At 37.5% G+C, this 19689-nt stretch overlaps 2 protein-coding genes across 5 annotated transcripts; one reads left to right on the top strand and one right to left on the bottom strand.

Moving 5' to 3' along the window:
- The first annotated feature begins 3674 nt into the window (after positions 1-3674).
- On the top strand, positions 3675-9173 carry LOC104089761 (putative pentatricopeptide repeat-containing protein At5g59900). Of its 4 annotated transcripts, none has more exons than XM_009594729.4 (5): positions 3675-6637; positions 7671-7771; positions 8487-8588; positions 8666-8879; positions 8961-9173. In XM_009594729.4, the coding sequence occupies exon 1, from the start codon at positions 3783-3785 to the stop codon at positions 6456-6458; it is 2676 nt and encodes an 891-aa protein (XP_009593024.1). In that variant the 5' UTR covers positions 3675-3782; the 3' UTR covers positions 6459-6637; positions 7671-7771; positions 8487-8588; positions 8666-8879; positions 8961-9173. The 4 variants fall into 4 exon arrangements, with proteins under 4 accessions (XP_009593024.1, XP_009593023.1, XP_018624169.1 ...); XM_009594730.4 differs by having other exon boundaries at positions 3676-4009; positions 4295-6637; positions 8666-9173; XM_009594728.4 differs by having other exon boundaries at positions 8666-9173.
- Positions 9174-9567: 394 nt separating this feature from the next.
- Positions 9568-12693, bottom strand: LOC104089760 (actin-depolymerizing factor 2-like). The gene is made up of 3 exons (XM_009594727.4): positions 12467-12693; positions 10132-10397; positions 9568-10022 (listed from the first exon to the last, which is right to left on the bottom strand). The coding sequence occupies exons 1-3, from the start codon at positions 12467-12469 to the stop codon at positions 9872-9874; spliced, it is 420 nt and encodes a 139-aa protein (XP_009593022.1). The 5' UTR covers positions 12470-12693; the 3' UTR covers positions 9568-9871.
- Between the last annotated feature and the right edge of the window lie 6996 nt (positions 12694-19689).

Genomic DNA, 19689 nt, shown 5'->3' with positions numbered 1-19689 from the left:
TCCCCAAGACACTTTCAGACCTTTATATGGATACTATATGTACCACAAGATTTTCTAACCTTCATATTTTTCATGACATCTTTTACCTTTATCGACCTAATTCTACGAGTATAACTAAAGTTTTTATACTACAAAGACGTCTGGAGGTCTAAACAACAATAATAACAACAACAAGCCTAGTAAAATTCCACAATTGGGGTTTGGGATGGTAAAGTGTCACGACCCGAATTAACCCTCCGTAAGGTGTCGTGACGGCACCTAATCTTTACGACTAGGTAAGCCTAATATTACAAAAAATGTAAAGAAAATATAACATTTTAAAGATAAACAGCATATTATGAATAACCAAAAGTAGTACCACTCGGCATATACAAAATAATTTTCCAAGACCCGGAATATCACTAAGTCACAAGATGCTATAATCTATGTAGCTATATACAAAAGTTCGAATATAATAAGGAAATTCTCTAGGCGAGGGAGTAGAAAGGGACTCCAAGGATCTGCGGACGCAAGCAGAAGTACCTTGAAGTCTCCTAGAATCAGCAGCACGCACTAACCCCGAGGTTGATAGCTCGCACCTGGATCTGCACACGAAAACATGTACAAGAAAGGGCATGAGTACACCACAATGGTACCCAATAAGTGCCAAACTTAACCTCGGTCGAGTAGTGACAAGGCCAGGTCAAGGCTCTACCGGAGTAAATATAATAAATTAAATAATAAAATATATAAGTAAAGTTTACGGTAACACAGTTAAAGAAATTCTCGAAAATTTAACAATTAAGGGAGCCCTCGGCTCAGAATAAAGTAAACGCAATGGAGAATCTTCCGGGATACTGTCCCGTAGTTCCAAATAAATATGCAGTATATGGGGATCTCCCGAAATACGTCCGTAGTCCCAAAGTAAATATGCAGTGTTGGGGGATCTCCCGGAATACGTCCGTAGTCCCAAAATAAGTATACAAGACAGGGGGATCTCCCGGAATACGTTTGTAGTCCCAATTTAAATATGCAAGACATGAGGATCTCCCGGAATACGTCCGTAGTCCCAAAGTAAATATGTAGTATTGGGGGATCTCCCGGAAATACGCTTGTAGTCCCAAAATAAATATACAAGACATGAGAATCTCCCGGAATACGTTTGTAGTCCCAATTTAAATATGCAAGACATGCGGATCTCCCATAATACGTCTGTAGTCCCAATTTAAATATGCAAGACATGAGGATCTCCCGGAATACATCCGTAGTCCCAATTTAAATATGCAAGATAGGAGGATTTCTCTGAATACATCCGTAGTCCCAAAATAAATATGTAAGATAGGGGGATCTCCCAGAATACGTACGTAGTCCCAATTTAAATATGCAAGACAAGGGTATCCCGGAATATGTTCGTAGTCCCAATTTAAATATGCAACGCAAGATGAAATGACAGGTATGACATCGAGTTATACAGTTTACACTGAACACAAATAAGGAAAGTAGGGACTTAACTAAGCATGGCTCACAGAATGTCAAATTGGCAGTTAAAACACGTAAGCATACTTCTCTAATCTAAGCTAAACAATTAAACGCATTAGTGCAATTTAATAAGGGGAAACAGTTTATGATTTAAAAAGGAAAAATAGGATTTTTACAATAATAGCCCGTGTACGTACTCGTCACCTCACGTACACGACGCCCACACATCAATTAATATCAAACATCCTAAGGGGAAAGTCCCCAACACAAGGTTAGGCAAGCCACTTACCTCGACCGCTCAAATCAACTTGATATCACGTTCTTGCCACGAGTATCCGACTCCAAATGACCTCAATCTATTCAAATTAATTACATAATGTAAATATAACTACAAGTAACTAATTTAACTAATTAATTCGAAGCTAAACGTGAAATTAGGAAAAACGCCCAAAAAGTCTCCCCGGGCCCACGTCTCAGAATCGGGTAAAAATTACAAATTATGAACACCCATTCACTCATGAGTTTACTCGTCCAAAAATTATCCAATTCCGACACTTAGAACTCGATCAAACCCCAAAAATTCAATTGAGGAACTTTTCCCCCAAATTTCCACTTTTCACTCAAATCCCTGGATTAAATGAGGAAAAATTGCTATAGATTAATGAAATATACACGAATTAGAGTTAAGAATTGTTACCCACTCATTTCCTCTTCAAAACCCTTGCAAAATCGCCTTCTCCCAAGCTAAAATTCGAATTGGTGAAAAATGAGGAATGAACCCTCGAATCTGCCTCTTCAACCCAGTAATTTTCGCACATGCGGACCTAGGACCGCACCCGCGGTCACGCACCTGCGGACAAACCCATTGCAGGTGCGAAGTCCACTTACTTAGGCTGGGTCCGCACCTGCGACCCCTGGGCCGCATCTGCGGTTCCGCTCATGCGAATAACGAGCCGCACCTGCAAGATCATTTCCGCATCTGCGAGCTTCCCATGCGCACCTGCGAGTTCGCACTTGCGGACCTTCCCTCCGCAGGTGCGAAACACAAGAGCGAGCAATGCACCAGATTTTTTCCTAAGTCTTATTTCCTTCCGTTAAGTATCTGAAACACTCCCGAGGCCCCCGGGACCTCAACCAAACCTACCCACCCTTCCTAAAACATCATTCAAACTTAGTCGAGCCTTCAAACCATATCAAACAATATCAAATACATGAATTAAGCACGGATTCAAGCCTAAGAACTTAGAATTTTTTCAAATTCTACAAACTACACCGAACCACGTCAAATCTAGTCCGAATGACCTCAAATTTTACACACAGGTCACAAATGACACTATGAACCTACAGCCACTTTCGAAATTCTATTTCGAGCTCGATATCAAAATTTTCACTATCGGCCGAAATCACCGAAAAACTAACTTTCGTCAATTCAAGCCTAAATCTAATACAGACCTCCAAAACAGAAACAAATGTTGAGAAAGCAGATACTAGGGGATCAGGGCTCTAATTCTCAAAACGACCGGCCGGGTCATTACATAAAGTATATGCAGACCTTAATTCTACCTATTGTTCGAGTTGAACAGTTGATCAAAGTATCCTCTCCATCTCTCCTTTATCTCGTGATCTCCTGTCAATACTTATTGAGAAACGTCTTTAATATATTTCACCGATTTAAATCCTTACCTCTCTTTTCTCTTACTCATGCTAGTTTAAATAGTTTTTTTCTTACATTTTCTTGTCTCTAACTTTTGGTTCTAGAGCTTCCCTTGGATTTTATTAATAACCTTCTTAGCTTATTTATTAACTCTCTTGTATTCTTCATAACAATCAAATGATAAAGATTTCCTTTTCCAAGGCCTTCTTCCAAAGTCAAGAATTTCAAGGTAAGGTTAAAATTTAAAATAAGAATTAATATCAATTTATATAGTGTAAACAAAGCACACGTGTTATATTATACCTCATGTATCTCTCTTTTAGTCTAATGAACCAAATATCCATCAATAAAAATATAATTATTATTTTATTTTATTATTATTATTATTGTTTAATTACCGTATTATAATTTCATCATTAATAATGTTATTAATTTAACTTTGGACAAGGATAAGAAGATAGTGGTGACAAAAAATATTAATGTGTGTAAATACTTTTTTTTGGACAAATTTGAAGAGCAACATATGTATTTTTCCTAATTTTAAGGTTAGCACTTCTGCCCCTCAAATGTACATTATTATCAAAATAGGCTCAAGCGCCTCCATCAACTTAGATCCCCCAAAATAGCGGCACCTCCTTGACGAATCCTACCCTTTCACCAAAACCACCAAATGAAGCCTTCCCTTCGCCGGAGCCGGCCATTCTCCGGTCACATTTTCCGTCGAACTATATCCACATCACCTAACAACCAAGAAAACGAACAAAACTTCATTTCAACTCTAAACGAAATCGTTCGGAGCAAACGGAGCTGGAAAATAGCATTAAACAGCAACATTTCCACAAAACTAAAACCCCATCACGTTGAGCAAATTCTCCTTTTTACCCTTGATGATTCAAGGTTGGCTTTACGCTTCTTCAATTTTCTTGGCCTACACAAAAACTTTCACCATTCAAATGCATCTTTTTGTATATTAATACATTCCTTAGTTCAGTCCAATCTTTATTGGCCTGCCACTTCACTTTTACAGACCCTTTTGCAAAGAAAACAAAACCCAAGTTTTGTTTTTGATAATTTATTAGATACTTATAAAAGATTCAATTTTTATCACTCTTTGGGGTTTGATTTGTTGACCCAATGTTATGTTCAGGATAAGAGAGTAACTGATTCTGTTTTAATTGTTAGGCTTATGATGGAGAATTCATTAGTACCGGAAGTAAGAACTTTAAGCACTGTGTTAAATGGGTTGATTAGAATTAGATGGTTCGATTTGGTTTTGCATTTGTTTGATAAAGCAGTGACTTTAGGTGTTGAGCTTGATGAGTATGTTTATACAGCTGTGCTTAAGAGTTTGTGTGAGTTGAAAGATTTTGAAAAGGCTAAGGAAATGATGAATTGGGTTGAGAGTAATGGGAGTAAATTAAGTATCATTTTGTACAATGTATTGATTCATGGGCTTTCTAAGGGTGGAAGAGTTTGGGAGGCTGTTGAAATTAAGAATTCATTGGGCTGCAAAGGGTTGAATGCTGATGTCGTCACGTATTGTTCTTTGATTTTGGGACTGTGTAAAGTGAGCGAATTTCAGCATGGTCGAAGCTTAGTGGATGAGATGTTGGGGCTGGGATTGGTTCCACGTGAGGCTGTAGTGTCGAGTGTTGTTGACGGATTGAGGAGAGGGGGTGATTGTGTAGCTGCATATAGATTGGTTGATATGGTAGAAAAAGTTGGAGTTATGCCGAATTTATTTGTTTATAATGCATTGCTTAATTCGTTGTGTAAAGATGGGAAGTTGGATGAAGCAGAGTCGCTTTTTGGTAGAATGGAGGATAAAGGCCTGTGCCCGAATAGTATAACTTATTCCATCATGATTGACTCTTTCTGCAAACGAGGGAAATTGGATCCTGCACTTCTTCTCTATAATAGGATGATTGATAATGAGGTTGAACTAACTGTATACCCTTACAATTCTCTCATCAATGGCCATTGCAAGGCTGGAAAGTGTAGTGCTGCAGAATTTATCTTAAATGAGATGATTGATAAAGGATTGATCCCAACTGTTGTGACCTATACGTCATTGATAGATGGATACTGCAAGGAAAGAGAAGTGCTCAAGGCCTTTAGGCTTTACCACGAGATGACAGGTAAAGGTATCTCACCTAATACTTTCACTTTCACTGCTCTTATCTCTGGTTTTTGTCGTGCAAGCATGATGGCAGAAGCAAGTAAGTTATTTGATGAGATGGTGAAAATGAATGTAACTCCTAATGAGGTCACTTATAATGTGCTGATTGAAGGGCACTGTAAATATGGGAACACCGCAAGGGCTTTTGAATTGCTTGATGAAATGGTGGAGAAGGGTCTTGTTCCTGACACATACACATACAGATCTCTGATAACTGGACTTTGTGCAAAAGGTCGAGTATCTGAAGCAAAAGAGTTTGTTGATGACCTTCAAAAACAAAGTCATTATCTGAATGAGATGTGTTTCTCTGCTCTTTTGCATGGTTATTGCAAGGAAGGAAGACTAAAGGATGCATTAAACACTACAGATGAGATGGCGGAAAAGGGAATTAACATGGACCTCGTGTGCTATGGTGTACTTATTTATGGAACTCTAAAGCATCATGATATGAAATATTTAGTAAAGATTTTGAAGGAGATGCATGACCGAGGACTGAAGCCAGACGAAGTAATGTACACTAGCATGCTCGATGCGTATGGCAAATTTAGAGATTTTAAAAAGGCTTTTAGATGTTGGGATATAATGGTCAGTGAAGGTTGCATCCCAAATATCGTGACGTACACTGTGATGATAAATAACTTGTGCAAGGCTGGATTAGTTGATAAAGCAGAGAGTTTCTACAAAGAAATGTTAGCTCAGGGATTGATACCTAACCAATTCACATATAGTTGTTTCCTCGATTATCTCGCAGGTGAAGGGTACATGGTAGAAGCTAAACAGCTTCATGATGCAATGCTTAAAGCGTATCTTGCAAACACTGTGACATACAACATTATTATACGGGGTTTATGCAGATTGGACCAAATTCAAGAAGCAATCGATCTTTTGCTTGAAATGAAAAATAATGGTATTTCCCCAGATTGCATAAGTTACTCAATGATCATTTATGAATTTTGTAGGAGGGGTGATCTGTCAGGAGCAACAGGCCTATGGGAATCTATGTTGACTAATGGTCTGAAGCCTGATACGGTGGCTTATAACCTTTTGATTTATGGTTGCTGCATCACTGGAGAAATGTCAAAAGCTTTTGAATTGCGTGATGAAATGATAAGAAGTGGTCTGAAGGTGTCTCATGCCACATATGCTTCTTTAGTCCCCGGAACCTGAAAAATGAGTTCCCGACATCTGCTAGAATCAGTTACTACGATTCACTATTGACTATCAAAGTGATCATGTCAACCATAATTTTTACACTAAAATGTCTCGTCCATGAATGGTTCAAGGCCCCACCTTTTTATCTGAGGACCATGAACTAAGAGTTGGGCATCTTGAGAACTTCGAGGGAGGTAGTTTGACACTTACTTTTTCTTATCTTTTTCCTGTATATTAAATCATACAGAGTAACATAGGATGTTTTTGAGCGGAAATCTAACAATTCGTCAAGGTTTAGATGATGAACACCCACACTTGTGCTGCTTGTATCATGTATGAGTTTGTAATGGCCCTACTTCGTGTTGCTTGTCAGTTATAACACAACCTTGTTTTCTACTCAAATTAGGTTTTTAATTCATTTCCAACTGATCTTCATAACTGGGCTCTTTTTTCCCCTTTTATCTTATTTATCCAAGTGTTTGTAACATATCAGAGGGTCTCTGAGTTGCTTGGAGATATGTTACAAAATTAATTGGCATGATTGACCTTTACATTTTAGTTAAATGCTATTGAACTGGTTCGTAAATGGTTTCACGATAGGCAATGCAAGTATGATTCTGAGTGTTTGTATTTTGTGGAACAACCATAATTCGCACGACTTTTTTCACTGTTAGTACCCGATATTGTACTTCAAATTTTATATTGGGCATTGGCAGAACTTTATTCACATACCCAATTTTAATATGCTGTTGATTTGGAAGTTCACACGTTCTGGTAACTTATAGGTGTAGAAGCTACATTTGTTCCTTAAAACTGTTAGTAGACCAGTTCACAGTATCACTGAAGCTTTTACTTCTTTCCAATTGGAATTCTGCCTCTGATTGCAAAATGCAAGCGCTGGCTGCTCATTTCTTTCTTAAAATTTAACTTGGACTGCTGTAATATTTGGTTGAATCTGGTAACCGTTCAAACATGTCCAGGTAGAACACACACATTCTAGGGTCTCCACGTTCTGTGCTAATTAAAGAGAATAATCACATGTCTTGAGATAATCTGAGTGTATATACATAGATATACAGAAGGATATAGAACCAGCTTGTGTGAGATGTGATTGGACTTACGCGATTTTAGTTTTTCCCCCCCCTTATCATGAGTTTATCTACCTTAAGCATTTATCGTGCTTCCTTTATCTACCTACTTTCTTATGTTGTTATCTGTTATTGGCAGACCCATGCACCAAAGATGGTACAACTGTCATATGTCAGAAGAGGTGTATGTCATAGGACTCCTACAGCAACTGTTTCTTGTCTATGAGGTTTCTCACTTTGGTAAGAATCAACAGCCTTTGTTAGTTTTGCTTTCCTTGCATGCATTCATTCTTTTCTTGTGCAGTGCTGTAGTCCATTCACGGGTTCGAGGCTTCGAGCCATGGAAGCAGCCACTAATGCATTAGGGTAGGCGGTCTATATCACTCCCCTTGGGGTGTGACCCTTCCCCGGACCCTGTGTGAACGTGGGATGCCTGCCCTTTTTATTCATATCTGCATCTCAATTGAATTAATATTCTGTTCTTTTTTGTGTCCCCTTTTTTTTTCCTGTTCTTTTCATATTGTTGACACTGGTTTTGCTCCAGTTCTTTGATAAGCACTTCTGTTAATCAGATTGTCTGATAAAAGCATTAGATTTGAGCTAATCAATGAGAACTATAAGCTAAGAATTTTAACCTGGAAATTGTTAGGTGGTTTACATAGAGTATTAATGGAGCAGTATTTCACATTCTGCTTTTTTCATTCTACGGAACCTCCAAGTAGCATTTCAATTTTTTTTTTTAAAAAGCTCTATGTAGCATTGCTACCATAGATCACACATTAGTTCTACCTTTATTGCTTGCAATTTAGGTAGACTATAATGGAATGTATTTCATTCCAACACATTTTACAAGACTAAAGAACATTAAGCTCATTTCTTTGGTGTTGATGTTCTTCGTTTTACCTGCGTCATTTGTCGTAGTACTTAACCAATTATCATTTTGCCGTTTTGCCAGAGAGTGCTCCAGAGCTGTCTATTTATGATGTCAGTTGTACGCCCCATCTGCTGTCCTGTCGAGACTGACTACAACAAATGTCCAGAATGCATGTGGTCTTTGGTATATTTATCTGTCATTCTGCTCTTTTCGCATTAGGTTCTATTGCTTCTTTCCTAATGAAATTGCTGTAACGCAAGGCACTGTATGGGAAAGCTATATTCTCAAGGAGACATACTGCCTCAATGATGGCAATACACGGCAAGCTGACTGCCTGACTCGACACATCCAAGTTGTGGCAGAAAGGATTTCTTTGTGTACCTTATGCATGCACAACCAGTTGCATAGAGGAATCCAAGTTGACAGTAGAAAGGATTTACAGATGGCAATACATGGGAAGTTGACTCTATTCAGGTCAACTTAAACTCAGTTGACAATGTGATGGAACATCTTCCTCATTTAATATTAAACTACTAGTCCTCTTTTGCTCTGCAGCTCTCTTTACCAAGCAGCAGGAAAGCGTCAAGGCTGTTAGCATTCTCAGCTTTTTGTTTGCAACTTCGCGGCAGCGAACTATGCCGGATTGTATAGAAGCTGTTATGCCCCTCTTCGAACATACAAGAGGCAATTCTGTATCAAGTATGTTGATATCAAACACATAACAAGTAATAACCCTAAATGAAAATATGACATGTATTCTAGGTAGTATATTAGGTGAATCAGTCTTGCATTGCCTTTAAGACAGTTTGCTTCGAGTTATGACTAAAATTAAGTTCAGATCCCAAAATAGATCGTGGCTGCCGAGCAACGGGTCAATTGATGAAGCTCTTTAATTTTATGTTTGTTCCATGACATCCGTATTAACGTCAAAACCAACATTCTTGGTATCAACAGCTCTCAAGGTAATTTCATAAAACATTGAGAGGAAGGACCTAAAAGGCTAAAACTAAAAGAACATAAAAGTTTATCCATTGTAATCACAAAAACAAGGACAAATAATATCTGTCAGCTCAATCTAAGATATTTCCAGTAAACGCCAAGGACCTAGGAAAAGGTGCTTCAAGGCGCTAGCACCAAAATCAACAAGACAACGAGAAAAATGTGAAGATGAACGACTATAAATGATCACAGTTGCTGCCAGTCAGCATCTCCATAAATCAAAGATACAGAAGTTGCAATCAGGTCAGCTATCAACAGAAACATACAAACCAAAGAACAACACAAGGATTGTTAATTGTTACCAGCTCCAAACCAAAGCACAAGTTTCACACGACAAACACGAAAATAAGAACAAAACCACATGATTTTTCTAAAGACGACTTCAATGTTAAACTTGATAACACTTGTCCCGACGGACTATTAACATTTCTCTTGAGCACATCCGTTGCTGTACTAGAGGATTTTCTTTAAGTGGTGCGGCTTTTGAAAACATCCAGCCCCATCTCAGTTGGATCAGTTGCCTGCAGCTCAACCTGAATCCCATCCAGTTCCCTCTTAAACCTATCTTTGGAACTAGCATAGATCATTTTGCTTCTAACCTTTGCAGTATCAGGTGACCTACGCAAAGCATCATAAACATGCACAAATATGAACATTTAGAGAATGCATTCACAAACATGCAATAGAATAAGCAACTTCTGAGCATATGTCAGAACAAAGGTAATACCACGCAATAAAGAAAATCTTGCTCTTCTGGCAACCCTCCTCTGTCACAAAGTCAAAATCAAACACTGTATATCGACACTCATCTGCAGGTAGACTAGCAGCAAAGTCCTCATAACTCTCAGCAGGTTCACCAAGCTTTTCCACGATGACCTGCTTTTGCTTCTCCTCAATTTTGAATACTATGAAACGATAAGTCCTCTTAGCTTTCAATTCCAGAAACTTCAGCTTGCAATCGTCATGCACAGCCATGCCTGATGCCGCATTAGCCTGTGCAGAATTCCAAGGTGAATAAATAGAAACATTGTAATACAAAAACCAGAAGAACAAAGAATTTCCACAGCCACTTAAAAAGAACATACAACCTACTGCATGTCCACATGTTTACCAACCTTCTACACATGAAAATAAACTTTTGTATTCACAATGCTACTTAACATACAACATATAACCTATGCATGTCCACGTGTTCCCCACCTCTTCTAGTTCATGAAAATAATAGACTCTGGTTTTCACCCATGCTACTTACATACAACATTTAACCTCACACCTTCTTTAGCTAATTGCAAAAATGAATCCATCGCTTTGTCAAAGAAGCCATTTCTAGATTTAGTGTAGATCCGGTCTAGGAGAAGAGTGATGTGGTAAACAGGAGAGACCCACAAGCTCCGAAGTGCAGCATATTTTTACAACACAATGCTGTTTACTAATTCCATCAGTTCAATATAAGATCTCCACCAGATGCAGAAACAAAAGTAAATTTGCTGATCTACTATGAATGACTGTAAAGAACAAATACAGCTGAAAGTTATCATGCAATAAAAAAAACTAGCAAACTGTATCACAAACCGATGCATGGCTAAATTTCAACTTTAACTGATAAGCATCCACTTAAAAAGAATATATATTTGTTTTCATAAATGGAAAAAAAGAATACATGTCCCACGAAGAAATCTTTTTGATACTGCATTCACATAATAATGAGCAACTTTTAGCTCTGTGGCAGCATCACCAGCAGAACATCCCCACTCAGTTATGCACTATGCTTGCGAAGACCATAATTTTCCAGCTACAATCAGCTTATTTCTGCCTTTAAATTATCCAAATACCACAATGTACCTCATAACTAATTGAGGATATGCAGCAAAAAAAAAAATAATAATAATAATAATCCAAGACCCTAAAGTAAATTCCGGTAAAGAATAAATAAAACCTTGAAGCAAACACATCATGACATCAACACCCAACTTACCCTGATTTTTAGTATTTTCTCATTAAACTCATAAACACCAAAAGAACATAGATGGACTAGTAAAGATGTTCAATTCAGTTGTGATCGAGAGTTAATCCAAATTCCTGTAATGCCTAACTGATTAAGGACATGCAACAATCACTAGAAGTTCAAGGACTATAAAGCAAATGCAGGTGATCGAACAACAGCTAAACTATCTCTACATATATAGAACCTTTAAGCAAATCACATATACATCCATAACAACCCTGAATTTTAAAATTCTCTTGTAAAACAACTCATAAACACAGAAAAAACATGGACAACTAGTAAGAGGTCCAATTCAGCTGTTGTGATCGAGAGAGTCCAAATTCAGCTATTACATAACTAATTAACGAGAAGCAAACTGATTAGAATTTCAAGGACCATATAGTAAATTCAGGTAATTGAAATGAATACCATCCACCTCCAATTAACTTGTAAAAAGCAACTCCTAAAAAACAAAAATCATGGATCGAACAAGTGAAGGAGCCAAAAATTCCAACTAGGGGATACAAAAAAATAAAACTTGCACAATGAGTGAAAACACTTAGCTATCAAGGGGATTCAAATGGAACCCCCTTCAACGCACTTGGCTACGCCGTTGGATCAAACTAGTTTAGTAATGATCCAAATTCCGTGTTAAATATAACTGATTAACGAGATGCAAAAATAACTAGAATTTTGAGGACGCAAAGTAAATGCAGGTAACTGAACAACATCAAATGTATTCCTAAATAGATAAAACCTTAAACCGAAACACGTCAGCATCCAAAAACTCTACATTTTAAGATTTTTCTTTTGAAAACAATTCCTCTACATAGAAAAATCATGGATCGAACTAGTAAAGAGATTCAATTCAGACGTAACCGATAGATCAAGGTCAAAATAACAGCAAAATCAGATCCATTAACTAAAAAGCAGAACCTAGGGTTTCTCCAAAGCAAAGAGATAACAGATCAAAATCAAAAACTTAAAACACAGTTCATAAAGTAAAACAGCTGAAAACACAAAAGCAAAAGTTCAACAAAAAAAACAATTGTGTGGCCGAAATGTAAGGATGAGTTACCATGGCTACTGGAGATGATCGGAGAAATTTGAAAGGATCTGAAGATAGAAAATCTATAACTGTGCAGATATTTTTGTGCTGCTATATATAGAGAGAGCGAAAATGTGTATATGCAGAGAGAGAAAGTGGAGACTAGAAAAGACTTGTTCCAAAGATAACAAAGCAAAATGTTTGGGAATTCAGAAATCAGCCCCTCGGTATTCGGTGACTACCACCCACCCACCCCCCTCATGTCCCACCGCACCCCTCCGCTTTTGCATATAATGATGACACTCATACTTCAAAAGGAGGTTGGTGCGCCACTTACATATTGCCACGTAGCAAGAATCTAATGCCTAACATTTGAGTCCGCAACCAAAATATAGTTTTTTACTCAAAGAATTAAAATGTGTGGAAAAAAAATATAGTGAACGACCGTTAAATTATAGCGCCCTTTAAAAGGGCGTTATATTTCCTGAAATGAGCGGGAAGGTATAACACTCTTTATTAAGACGCTATAGTACAACGCATTAATAAAAGGGCGTTATACCTACATAAAAGGACGTCTGGTCCCTTTCCCCACCAAACTAGTATCGTTCCCCTCCCCCATTAAAGAATACAAACATCGGTCCCCCTTCCATTTTTAATCCAAAAAAGCTCGAGTGGAGCCCACCAATTACACAAAAAGTGTAGATTTTCGATCCCACGTCCTAACTAGGGCGTTATCTCGGAGTGGTTTGCTTGTTTCGGCTCCAAATCTTTAATTTTTTAAAAACTTAAAATCGAGATATTCCGACTTAGTTTTTGTTAAAACTCGTATAAAAATGCATATTAGTTATTTTTAATGTGTTCTATGTTGTTTTGTGATTGTTTTGCGATTTAACTAATTTGTTATTTTTATCCGGACTATAATATTAGTGTGCTAAAAAAATAGTAAAAATAGAGAAATTATTATTAGTTGTTAAAAAAATATTAATTAGTTACTTTTTACTGTTGTATGTGTATTTTCGTGAATATTTTGTGATTAGATTTATTTGTTGTTTTTATCCTGTTTAGATTATTTATTTGCTTAAAGACTAGTAAAATATATAAATTGTTACTTTAGTTCTCTCTAGTGGTATCTTGTGGCATAATGTAGTGCCATTTAGTGTAGTATCCTTATGGTTATTGAAATTAATCATTTAAGTATCTCTTATACCCAAAAATACGTCAAAAAAGCTGATAGTTCAAACACAAACTCTGTCTAATTCCAGTCAACGATCGTAAGAAAATAACATGATAAAACAATAATATTTCCCGGACTAAGTATTGTTATATGAATATTTTTAATAATTAAATCATGTATATTTATGAAAATTAATTATTTAATTTTATTATAGTCAAAAATAAGTGAGTCATAAATAAAAATATATAATAATAAAACTAATATATAAAATAATAAAATAAACATATACAATATTAAACTAACATATAAATAATAAACTAACAATTAAAATAACAGACCTATTGAGTGATAAACTGGGAAAAATTTCTCATTATGAACACAAGAATTCAGGATACCTCGGTGCTACTGGGCCTCAAATATCGAGCCTGGAACCCATATGTGAATATTTAATAATTAAATATTATATAATTATGAAAAATAATTATTTAATTTTATTATAGTCAAAAATAGGTGAGTAACAAACAAACATATAAAATAATAATGCTCAGCACCTACTGGCTACAACTGCCCACTATAGGTATTTAAGTATGCAGCAATACTATATTCTTTATCAACGTAGTTGTTGCCCCTAAACCTGTATGTTGAAAGCACTTGATGGCATGTGAGCACGGTATGTGGTAGATGGACCATTTTCCACGAGAGCATAACCTTCTGACTTCATTTACGGTATGTGTATTATTTCTCCGGTTTTGATGGATAGCGGTGCGAACTTCAGAAATATTTCGCTCGTTGCAATACTGTAAATATGAATGCCAATGTGCTCGCCGCCTGTATTTCTCAAATCCTTTCATTGGTATTTGCATAAATTCAACACCATTTTCCATAAATGGCGATGCACCTCTAGCCCTTTCAACAAACATCTCTGCCATCTGCTTGAATGACATCCGCACCATGGCAGTGACAGGCAATCCACGTGTAGATTTCAATAACCCGTTGAAAGACTCCGACACATTTGTAGTCAGAATTCCCTATCTTTTGCCACCATCCGCATGCAAAGTCCACTTGTCAAGCTCATGTCGCATCAACCAACGATAGGCTCCTTCGTCTTCCTGCCTGATAGATTCCATGTGCCTCCTGAATTTACACTCGTGGTGATCTGTTGCAGCCATCCACATTAAACCATGCAAATCCTTGTTGGGATATGCCTTATGGAAATTGGCCTTCGGGTGCCTCACACAGTAACGGTGGTAGGTATACGGTTCCTGCCATGCACGCAAATTCTGTACACAACTTAAAATACCACCATGCCGATCAGATATTAGACAAATACCTGAACGTTGTTTGATAACGTGCTATTTCATGTGGTTCAAAAATAGTGTCCACGTCTATTGGCTTTCATTGGCACAAATAGCAAAAGCTAAGGAAAATATACTTCCATTTGCATCTACTGCAACGACAATCAACAATTTAATATCATATTTTCCATAGACATGAGTGTCGTCTATGAATATTATCGTCCGACAAATGCAGAAAATCATCAATTGCTGGTTTAAATGCCCATAACACATATTTGAATATATGTTCTGGTATTTTCGGACTCCGCTCAAGCTTTCATTCAACAACAGTCTTGGGGTTAAGGTATTGCAATGCAACCATGCACCTGGGTAGGGATGCAAAGGACTTATCCCAGTTACCATAAATAATTTCAAACGCACGTTTGCGCCCGAGAAATGCCTTTCTTTTGGTAATAGTGCACTCATATTCCTGGTGGACGGATGTTATACACTCTTTGATCGTGTACCTTATGGACGCTTCAATGTGTGGAATCAAGACAAGAGAAATTAAGTCAACATTCAAGTTAAAATGATTCCCACTGAATGTGTCAATTTCACAATTATGGGTGCCAACGTATTTACCCACAACCCACATATTTGTTTTCTTCTTCCTCGCATGCATCATCCAATTACAACCCGTAAAACATCTACGGCAGACTACCTTGTATACATCTAGAGATGACTCGCGTACCGTGATCTCACGATACTCTTTTACGTTGTACATTAGTTATCGGGAAAAAGCATGCCCTTTTACATCATAGTTGCTCTAGATTCATCCCACATTGCTGTCCGAATTTCGTCAATATCCCTTGTGAAGGCATTCACATCCGGCATACTTAGAAAATAATCAAGGTAGGGAATCTCCCTTGAATGAAACGGCACGTGGGACTCGTACACTATTGATCTAACGGGAGGTGGAGCATGCTCCCTCGTCAAATCATGTCCAGCATTCTCTTCCTCATCATCATCACCCTCATCATGGAAAGGTGTGTCATCTCCAGACTCATCGGCATTGTTGTCATAATCACTATTCTCTTCCTTACTCTGTGCGTCTACCAGATCCCGATTAAATATGTCGTCTTCGGGCAATTGAGTAAGGACATGACTTTCATGATGCTCGTTTTCACTACACAACCAATAAAATAATGAGTTACTCAAATTGATAAATACTTTACATATAATTATATCACTTCACTTACAAATCGTAATGTGTTAACATCCCATGATGGACATTATCCTGTTGGTGATGACTCCCGGATGGACCATCATGATCCAACATACCAGAACGAGGCATATTCCAAGTGGGCGTTGGTTCATAACTTGTAAAATTTATATCTAGCCGGTACCCCCTGTGGAATATATGAGTGTTAATACAAATTCAATACAGCAAAAATAAACATCGTAACACAAAGAAAAATTGAAGTTTACCACTCGTCTTGTGAATTATATAAACCAGGAGAGAAATTATTTCCTCGCTCCTTATTCGCCCATAGAGATAAGTTTAGATCAGGCCAAACTCTTTCAGTCGGAACCTGTTCGGCTAAAACTGCTCCAAAATAACCACCCGATGACTGAGGAATATCCCTGCTTTGCGCAACCTTATTATTGCGAACGTCTTCAACATTGACGTACATTTTCAATATTTTTATCACAAGAAATTCTCGGTATTCATCCGGAGTCCTCAAAAATCTCTCAGAGTTTCATCGTCCTCGATGTTAAACTCAGCATAACAAGCAACCTCTCGCGGAGTGACAGAATACGGATATCTTTCGGTTACTTTAAGGTTCACCGAACGTTTGCTCACACTCATTTTTTTACATAACAACGATACCAATGCATAGTACCCCATTGTAAGGGGCAACTTAACATAACATTGTGGATATAAACTATAGGTTACTGAGTTATTCGCCACCACAAACTCACCCCCTCACCCCAAATACAATGAAACCCTTATTCTCCGCTCTTCAGACATTATGACAAAATTCAAAACAACTTAACGAAGAAATATTTCAGAAGACTTGAGAATATTTGTGAATGAATTTTTAGAAAATCCTTAACCTCTTTAAATAAGGCAAAAACCAATATGGGGGTATAATTTTTTTAGGTCTATACTCAGTTGAATTATTGTTACATCAGTTAAGCCCAGGACACCACATAATATGTATAGCGCGGTAAGGAAAGGCGTTATATATATAGCGTCTTTTAAAAGGGCGCTATACTTAACTGGGCAAATGACCGTTAAGGTATAGCGGCATTTAAAAGGGCGTTATATATAAAATTGTCACTAAACTATTTTGCCACACATTTTGGTTCTTTGAGTCCAAAAGAACCACATTTTGATTCTGGACTCCCCTCCCTTTTGTTATCATAACTTTCGCTTAGTACTCAATTTGGTACCCATACTTGCTTGATTGTCCAACATCGGTTTTCTAATTTTACAAGTTTCCAAATAGACACCTAAACTTGACTACGTGTATTTCTCATTCGTCAGGACCCAAGCATATGACACGTATTGTTTACTTTTGGCCTAGGCTCGTACTGATTCATCTTTTTGAGCTACGTCACCTCGAGCCTCAATAACGCGTATACCATGTGAACTTGTGTCATGCCTTATAAAACTCTTTACTTTCCTCTCTCATTCCGATGTGAGATTCGCCTAAGGTGACATATGCACCACTTCTTCAGAAGCTTGCCAGCCTGGAAGCCTATCAGTCCTGCTTGACCCCCCCTCCCCCCATCAGACCAGACATCACATTCACCCCCCTTCCCCCCTTCCTCGGACTCAGCATACTCACTGAGGTTTGTCCCGCCAGCGCACTGAGGGAGATTCGGCTCTAATACCATTTTGTTACGACCCAAGCCCATGGCACATATGGATCACTTTGGGCCTAGACATGTACGGATCTAGCCCTAAAGGCGCGTGTACCATGTGAAATTATGTCATGCCTTACAAAGCTCTTCGCTTTCATCTCCCATTCCGATGTGGAATTCGCCTATAGTGACATGTACACTCCTTTTTCAGAATCTTATCAACCTAGAATCTTTGGCAAATCCCACGTTGGATAAGAGAGAAAAGTGAAGAGCTTTACAAGGCATGACACAAGTACACATGGTACGCGCGCTTTTGAGGCTTTAGGTAGCGTAGCCCCAAAAGACTAATTTATGTGGGCTTAGGCTCAAAACGGATAATATGTGTCATGGGCTTAGGTCGAAACAACTCTAATGTGGACAACACATCAAATCCATACTCAATAAATATATGTCGCGTCGTCATCACTTATATAAAAGAAGCTTTTTATTTTTCGTTCTCGATTTTTCCTCCTCCATTATTTTTGAAGTTCGAGTTTGTTGACTTCTTATTCTCTTCTACTTTTTTTATCAATTATTGTTCTACATTCACTCTCTTATACGCAAGAATCACGCATATTTTGTCAATGCCACATAAGCTTAGTCTATAATTAACTGAGATATTTGAAACACTTGTTTTGTACAAATCAATATACCGAAATAAAAATTTCTACATTTTGGGGACCAACATTGAAAAACTATACATGTACGAGTGTTAAATTGGGTATTAAGACCAAAAAAATTTATATATTCAACTTTATTTATCAAGTACATATGATAAGTTAATATGTATATTATAGGCACCTAATGTGAGTAAAAATTCCAAAATTACTTGTCTATATTGAATTTTTATTTTTTCAAAAAAGGTTTGTACAACTCTGGTTTGTTTATGCACATGATGTAAAAAATAGGTAGAGAACGGTGCATGATGGAGTGAGTTCAAGTTAGTTGGGCTATGCACAAAGCAAAATAGATAGAAAAAGCAATATTCTATTTGTCGCATATTTATATATATTATTTTATTTTCTTTATTTTTTCGACGTGAGATTTGCCTGGTACATCATATGCATCCCATAGTTGAAGTATATTTATCTACAAGCTCGCTAATCCATCTCATTGAGTTATCGTACATGATCGCCTATCATGGGCATCATGTACACCTCTCGTTAAGAACTCAACATCCTCGTCGGTGCTTGTTGATAAGTGTGGATTTATGTTCCCAAAATTAATGAAAGCGTGCAAATTGCAGGAATGTTGGAATTTTGGGCTCTCATGAATAAGTCTGACTCAAAAAGGAATATTTTGACTCACAAGGCAAGAAGAGGCACAGAACTTCAGAAGCGCGGTCCGCAGAGGTATTTATGCGGCCGCAGAATAAGTGAAGATGCCCAGCAAAGTTTAAGCCAATGTGCGGCCGCAGGACAAGGTTTGCATTGATAAAGAATTCAAAGTTCAGAGAGTGTGCAAATTACCAAGACTTGAAGCCTTGCCTGAAGTGCGGACCGCACAAGAATTGAGCGGGCGTAGAAGATGCATTGCAACCGCAAGCCAAATTGTGCGGCTGCAGAATCCAAGTCTTTACAAGATGAAGCAATTTGCGGACCGCATATGGAATTGTGCGGCCACAAAACCTCCCGAGGGGTCCTTTTGTCAGCGAATTTTGGACCACTATAAATAGACGATAATCATATTTTTATGTCGTTTCAAAGTTTGAGCTGTTGTAATAATTGTATTTTGCTATTTTAGGATTTAAACATCATATTTTATCATTTTAATCTTAGATTTTGAGTTTAATTAGTATTTCCTCTTTGTTTTCTCCATTTCTCACTATGATTAGCTAGATTTTTACTAGGGTTATGACCCAACCCTAGTGTTTAAACCTTATGAGTATTTAATTG

This window comes from Nicotiana tomentosiformis, chromosome 11 (genome assembly GCF_000390325.3).
Source record: "Nicotiana tomentosiformis chromosome 11, ASM39032v3, whole genome shotgun sequence".
Taxonomy (NCBI): domain Eukaryota; kingdom Viridiplantae; phylum Streptophyta; class Magnoliopsida; order Solanales; family Solanaceae; genus Nicotiana; species Nicotiana tomentosiformis.
The sequence above is the reverse complement of the archived record's forward strand: the minus strand, read 5'-3'. Positions and strand labels throughout refer to the sequence as shown.